General features: G+C 37.7%; 1 protein-coding gene across 1 annotated transcript; it reads left to right on the top strand.

Annotated features, from left to right (window-relative positions):
* The first annotated feature begins 6,327 nt into the window (after positions 1 to 6,327).
* LOC110101004 (chemocyanin) lies at positions 6,328 to 6,816 on the top strand. The gene is made up of 2 exons (XM_020828739.2): positions 6,328 to 6,514; positions 6,614 to 6,816. The coding sequence occupies exons 1-2, from the start codon at positions 6,328 to 6,330 to the stop codon at positions 6,814 to 6,816; spliced, it is 390 nt and encodes a 129-aa protein (XP_020684398.1).
* Positions 6,817 to 7,723: the final 907 nt, after the last annotated feature.

The raw sequence follows: 7,723 nt of genomic DNA, 5'->3' as shown, positions 1-7,723 counted from the left end.
CATCACAGACGATGGTCAGATAACGTTGTTGCGGGAGAAGACACGGACGGGGTGTGGGTTAGTATGCGAATGGCGGTTCACCGCGGCTTTCTGTGAGTGGGAGTTCACTGCACGGCGTGCTGCAATTCCTGCATCCTAAGTGCGAGCGGAAGGTAGATCTGACGCGGAGAGGGCAGCGGTTACTAGAGAGGTAGTTGAAGGAGATGTCGCAGGGAGTATCAATCTAGAGGCCGATCTGAATGAGAACATGAGAGAACGGGCATTCTCAATATATTACCATTGCACAGCAGAGTGTGCCAAATCCTACAGAGATGAAAACAAGCAGGAGCGACGCAATACCAAACGGAGCACGGCCACTCTGCACGCACCCATGTCAAGGATACAGATGAGGTATCTAGCATATTTGCTTTCTAGTTGATGATATGGTATTTTAATTAAACCTTGCGTGGACACCTGTGCTAGATCTCTGTGATGTCGTGACGATCTATACCTGAACTACTATCCTGAACTTCGTGTATGTATCGTTATGCATGTGCTACTCGGTTGATTGTATTCTTATAAATTTCCATAGGTACAGCTGTGATGCAGTATGGTAGCGGCGTGTTGCCCCCGAACCATAGCTCATTGCTCGTTGTCTACAGCGTGGTAGACATTTCGGGTGAACTCCCGGTTCACAATAGAGCGCGGGACTGCTGTCATAAAGTACAACACGCTCTCGTGTGCGGCTCGCCTGACCCATAATGAGATTATATAGTACAGTCTCGGTGTGATGAGCCGCATATGCTCTAGATCGATGTGCGCCGTATGTGTCAGCCTCTGCACGCTAAGCGCTCTCTGTTTACAAATTGAACCGATTGCGGCCAGCTTGCCCAGCCTTCTCCTGCGGCGTCGCGCTTCCGAGATCCTACACTCCGCCGTGACTCTCTCGACCTTGCTCTCGCTCAGTCTCTGTTTCCTCCTCATAGTCATTAGACTCTGTGTGCCGGCGCGTTCAGAAACGAGAGAGAAAGAACGAGAAAGAATGAAATGTGAGTTGCGGGCCTGGTCGTTTTAGGGCACTAACCGGCGGTTTTCCGGCGGTCCAAACCGCCGGTACAAAATTACTTATCAACGGCGGTCCAGGCCGCCGTTAAGCCGCCGGTTCATATTAGAGTCCGGCGGTTTTTGGACCGCCGTTAATACCGACGGTTTAACGTATAAAAAACACCGGCAGACCGCCGTTAAAAGACGGCTGTTGAACCGCTGGTAACACCGGCGGTCCATAAATCGCCGGTTAAAACTGCCGGTAATAACCATTTTTCCTGTAGTGCTTAATGAAGGAGGCCTTGGTTGTAAATCTTTACATGATACTGCTAAAACTTTTTCTTACAAATTATGGTTCTCCTTTAGAACTAATGTTAGTTTATGAGCTCGTTTTATGAATATTAAATACTGTAACAATATGCATCCTACGTTATGTTTTCATAGAAATACTGACTCTTTGATTTGGAAGAGACTTTGCAAGATTAAATGGAATGCTGACCAGTATATTCAATGGGCCGGGGTTTAGGTCAAGGTAATGTTTTTTTTTCTGGCAAGATAACTGGTTAGGCTATTCCTCTATTGATTCTTTACTTAATACGTGTTCTTTAAGCAACATCAAAGTTTCCTCTTTTATCACTAACGACAGTTGGGATATTTCTAAGCTTTTGGAGTTCGTTCCTCCTTTTATTGTTGATAAAATCCTAAGGTTCCTTTACAATTGCATGAAAAAGATATTATTTTATGCTCTCTTTCATCCTCAGGCAAATTTCTGTTGAAAAATGTTTGGGACACCTTTAGAAGCAAGCATGATAATTCTATTTTATTTTCGGCTATATGGCATAAAAATTTTCCTCTTTCCTACTCCATTTTAGTTTGGAGATGGATTAAAGGGTACATTCCGGTTGACTGTATGCTTCAAAAGAAAGGTATTCAGCTTACCTCTAAATGTTTTTGCTGTTCTAACATTGAAAGCATTGATCATCTTTTTGTTAGTGGTTTAGTTGCGCAAAAGGTGTTGAACTTCTTTGATATTATAGCTAACAAATCTCTTCACACTTCTTATGACAATTTCAATTCGGTTATCAAAAGTTGGGTGAATGGCTCCAAAGGTCACATTTTTAATCTCATTCCCCTTCTTATTAATTGTCTGGTACATTTGGAGAGCGCGTAATGAAGCTAAGCACCAAGGGATTAAGATGGATGCTTCTATCATCATTTATAATGTGAAGCATAAAATCTTTCAGCTTCATTCTTACAAGCTTATTACTTCTAATAACTTTAGTAACTGTAAGGTTTTTGCTAATAACTTGGATATTACCTTTTCTGATATTCCGGTTAACTCTGCTGATAAAATTGTTAAGTGGATCAAGCCAAAACCTCCTTATATCAAGCTGAATTATGATGGTTCTGTTGGTCCTAACAGTGCTGGTGCTGGTGGGATTATTAGAGATTGTTTTGGTAATGTTATTGTTGCTTACTCTGCCCCCATTCCTACTTGTTCTGCGATTTCTGCTGAGCTTAATGTTCTTTTATACTGGCTGAATATCTATACCAATTTGGGTTTTAATTTTATCTGGATTGAGGTGGATGCATTCTTCTTATTCAAATTATTAACAACATTATCCCCGGCAACCCGAACAATTTCTGTCTCATTAGGAAGATTAAACAATCTCTTTCTAGTTTCAATTACTACATCTCTCATATCTATCGTGAAGCTAATGTTTGTGCAGATTGGTTAGCTAAAAGAGGTTGCAGTATTCACAATTATGAGGAGTTAGACATTAGTTGTCTGCATCCTCAGTTACAAGGCATGATTAATTTAGATAAATTTGGTTTACCTTACCTGTGTCATGGTTGATTTCTCGGTTTGTATTGCTAGTTGGTTTTTACTGTTTTTCTATTTTCTACTTAACTCCTGATGTATTCTTAATTCCTGTTACTTTTACTTCAGGCTGAACTGTTGTCCTGTTCTTTCTCGCTTTGCTTTTTTCATTTCCGCTGATAAGCTAAGTTCTGTTGAGAGTATTTGTTGTTCTTTAGCTGTTGTTCTATCTCTTTGTGCTAAAGTTATCTATGCTTCTCTATTTAATATGGTCCATTCTATTTCCAGTAAGTTTTTCATTTGCTGGAATAGCTCTAATTGCTGGCACTCGTTATTTGTGGATTACTGCGCGCACTATTTCGTGGTTGTATAATTTTATGGCCTTTGTGTTTTCTGCTGAATGCTGGAGGTGGAACTATTTTCTGCTTTTCTATATCATTTGGTTCGTCACGGGGATGATGAGTATTGAGGTCTGGTGGTTATTTCTTATTCCTTTTCATTTATCTGGTTTTATGATGAGGGGGCTTCAGATTTTCACCTTCCCCATTGGGTGGCTGCATTTAACTTGCTGGGTTGAGTTTATCTTGGTTATTTTCTATGTGTTTTATCTGCGTGTTGTGGCTGTGGATCGCCAGTCTGATCGGGTTGATTTATCTTCGTGGAAGAGGTGGTTTGACCATGCTAATTATACTATTGCTGAGATTGCTAAAGGCTGGTTTTACGTTCACTGTTATGATCTCTATTTTAAGTGTTTTGACTGGAGCTGGAGGAATTTTCTCTGGGTTATGTTTGGTGCTATTACTGTGAATGCTAAGATCTCTAATATTACCTTTTGGAACTGTAGTGTGTTTTTATTTCCTCTGCCGGGCAATTTTAGGTGTTCTTTGGATTTTATTAAGTTTTATTCAATCAAGGATTATAGTAGAATTTGTCTTTCCAGTTACTCTTATTTCTCTCACATCTTTTTTGGAAGAATGCTTTGCAGGTATCTCAAGATTTATGATTTTTGGAGCTTCAATGACTGCAAGGTATTCCTCTATTATTTGTCTTTTTCCTTTTATTATTCTCGTTGTCTTTTTGGCAGGAAGTCTGTGCTGAATGGTATTATCCTGCACTTTCTTTTTTGGGTGCTGTCTACTCACAGCCCGTGTGGTAGTTTAAGTTCTTTTTGTAATCGTAGTATAAGGATCCACCGGCTCATAGGACTTTTGTTTTATTTTTTACTTGTAGCTCTTTCGAGCAGTAGCGAGCTGGAGGATTTTTCTAAGGACTTTGTAACCGATTTTCTGTTATCAACGCGTAGGCCCCTCTGTGGGTTTTAACAAAAAAAAAAATGTCTAGGCTCCTTAAAAAGGCCTTTTTTCTCTTTCATGGAATATTTTCTATAAGAAAATCTTTCTTCGTCTGAGAAAAGAGATGAGTTTCTTCTACCCATCCTTTGCAGTTCTACAGTCTAGAGAAATTTTAATCTCTTAGTCATCATCTACAAATCTCAGTTGAAGGCCTAAAACACTAAAAACTCAACCAGAGCTTCATTAGTTTTTCCATAATAAAAAAAAATTGAAAAAGAAGTGCAGTGCTATTATCTTCAAATAAATTGAACTTTCACGTGGAGAGAAATCTTATTTTTTTATTATTTGATCTTAAATTTGAACTATTTCACAGATAAAAAATCACAAGAGATCGAAGATCACTCCTAGTTCAAGTGATATACTTCACAATTTCTGAGTAGCACTCAGAAATTCCAATCATTGGTCTGTAACTGGGAAAATTATTAGGTGCGGAGATCGGACGCAGAGATACATCTGGACATCCAATTAAAATTTTACACGTGGAATGCACTTTGGTTGCACTTTTTTGTGCGCTTTACTTGCATTTTACCTGTGTTTTACCTGAGAATTAGTTGCGCTTTAGCTGCTCTTTTGGTGTGTTTTTTATTGCGTTTTGACTGCGCTATAACTGCACTTTACCTATACTTTACATGTGCTTTGACTGCACTTTGGCTGCACTTGATTTAAAGTTCCGTTGACACATTAAATATATAAAGTAAAAAATAAATTGAATTGAATATCTACATGTCCGCTCCACATGATAACATTTTATTGGAGTCCGGTCGTACCTCTACGTCCTGTGTCTGCAACTAATAATTTTCCGTGTAACTGGGTCTATGTCCATTTTTGAGATATATTATAGCACTGTACTTGAGCTCTGATTGAGAGTTCTGAGTGTTTCAGGACTTTGAAAACAGGTTTGTAAATAATGACCTAATGATGAAAAATTTTCTCTGCAACATTGCAAGGCTGGGGAGAAGAAGATTTTCCAGTCTTCTCACACAAAGACTTTTTTGTTTAACAGACAATTGCCTGAGAAATGTTCAAAAAGCAGCTAATACAACCATTTTGAATACTTATATACAAATGTAAGAGTTCACTCTTACAAAACTTCATATTTGTTAGAATGTGATGTTTGGAAGTACTGATTTGGAAGGGAATAGAACGTTTCCTTTCCAAATCAAATGGAAGCATTCTCTCTGATTTCAGCTACATCCTTTGGAATTTTCATTTTTTGTTTCAGACTTATGCCTGTTTGGGACCGCTTTTTTAATGTTTCTTAAAGCATCTTTCTAATACAAAAATTTTATTTTATTTTATTATTATTAGTATTTTTTTTAGAAAGTCACGGAAGGGCCTACGCTTCAATATAAAAACAAAATTACAAAGTCCTTAAAAGAAATCTCCAACTTAAAGAAGTTCTTGATCAGAACTTCCGGACAAAACAGAGAAAGTGAAATGGATGTAACATGAATGAAGTAATATTTCTTATTGACCGAAATGTTTTACAGAGACTACTATATATAGAAACTGAGATACAAGAGACCGCGGGGTGGCCTGGTGGTGGAGACTTGGCTGGCCAAAGGCCAGGTCCCAAGTTCGAATCCACTCGGCGCTTCGTGACAGCCTTAAGTGTTGGCCCTGTAAATTGGTGTGAGTTGCATGCTAGGCCGACCAGGGAGATTAGTAGCCGAAGGCCGACACTCCCTGCCCCCCAAAAAAAAAAAAAAACCTAAAAGATACAAAAAAATTTAATTTTTATACTAAAAAGCAGTAAAAAAATCATCCCAAACGGAGCCTTATACATATGTGATTAGATGCAATTTTACTGACTATATCAAATATATTACATTATGCTTTTATTTTCTGTTAAAAAAATTGTGAAAAAAGGCTCGAGAAATAAGCTAACTTGTCTTTATAAAATTTTGAAAATAATGGGAACTAATACACATTCAAACATATTTATGTATAAAGTGAAAACAATTAAAAAAACAATACATAACCTTATCTCAAATAATTAGTCAAACCCAAAAGAAAAGAAAAACTTAAATGAGACAAGCCCGTCATGCCCTCTTCTTCAACCTCTTCAAAACTCTCTCTCTCTCTCTCTCTCTCTCTCTCTCTCTCTCTCTGTTGTAGCTTTTCGCAGGCATGGCTGAGGGAAGGGGCGGTGCAACGCAAGCAAGTTTGGCCATTGGGCTAATGATGATCGCTCTCCTGCTTCTTAACGGCGAGCTCGCCAAGTCGAAGGAGTTCACCGTCGGTGACCACCTTGGTTGGGGCTTCAACGTAAGAAACTGGCCCAACGACAAGACCTTCCACGCCGGCGACATCCTCGGTCAGCCAACTCTCTGATATCCTTATTAACTCAATCAATATTTTCTAACATCTACACAGGACAAATTAAATATTTCTTAAACAAATCTGCATATGTCAGAATTCAAGTACGAGAAGGGGTATCACAACGTAGTGAAGGTGGACTCAAATGGCTATGCCAACTGCAAATCGAATAACGCTATAAGTACTTTCGACAGTGGTTATGACAATATCACGCTCGCAAGAGGCACTCACTACTTCATATGCGGCATCGCCGGTCACTGTTGGTTTGGGAATATGAAGATTAACGTCACAGCACTTTAATTTTATGAGATCAATCAGCTGTGCTTGTTGAATAAGAAAGATTAATGTAATAACTTCTATGAATTATGAATAAAGATGTTGAAAATGTTCTCATGATCTAAAACAATCATAAACTGTATTGATCTCTGCATAAATAAAATTAAGAGTTCTTAAAAGATATTCTTACATCATTGTTAAAAGGGCTAATCAACTTTGTTTTCATGGAGTGAAGCCCCGCTTATAATTTAGCTCGTCTATGTATCTAGAAAGAAAAAAGTGGGTTGCAAAAAAGTTTAAGAGATTTACTTTGAGATGATGCAATGATAGGGAGTTGATTAAATTTGTATTGCATTGATCATCTTAAAGTAATTTTAATGATTGTGCGACATCTTTAGTGAAATTTAGAATCTGTTCGAGATAACGGTTACAACTTTTTTTTAAGTTATTTATAAAATTATTGTAGAGAAAATAACTTAGTTATTTTGACGGTAAAAAACAGCTTTCCGCCAACCTTAAATACCAAAAAGTGCGGCCCTCTTCATAAAGAAGGTTCTTAATTTGAGGTCCTCATCTTTTTTTTTTTTTTTTTTTTTTTCATTTTTTTTTTTTTTTTTTTTTGTTTGGCAATAACTTAACTCTATATATGAAAATTTAAAGATCAAAGCTTCATCAATTATACATAAAATCTTGTCACTTTGAGAAGTACTCAATGCCAAATACATGCATGGATCATAGAAGAAACAAGAGCAAAAACAAATAACTCATCAAAGAAATAAGAAAAATAATAATCTCTTCCAGATTAGAGGGTCGTTGGTACTAAAAATGTTGCTGCCGAAGAGAATCGAATGATGAGTTCACAAATCTTCATAGTATGCAGTAAATAATCTCTTCAGATACCGTTTGATTTCTTCTTCTTTGGTTTCTTTCT

Source organism: Dendrobium catenatum, unplaced genomic scaffold (genome assembly GCF_001605985.2).
Source record: "Dendrobium catenatum unplaced genomic scaffold, ASM160598v2 fragScaff_scaffold_989, whole genome shotgun sequence".
Taxonomy (NCBI): domain Eukaryota; kingdom Viridiplantae; phylum Streptophyta; class Magnoliopsida; order Asparagales; family Orchidaceae; genus Dendrobium; species Dendrobium catenatum.
Note: the sequence above shows the minus strand (reverse complement) of the source record. Positions and strands in the feature narration are given on the sequence as shown.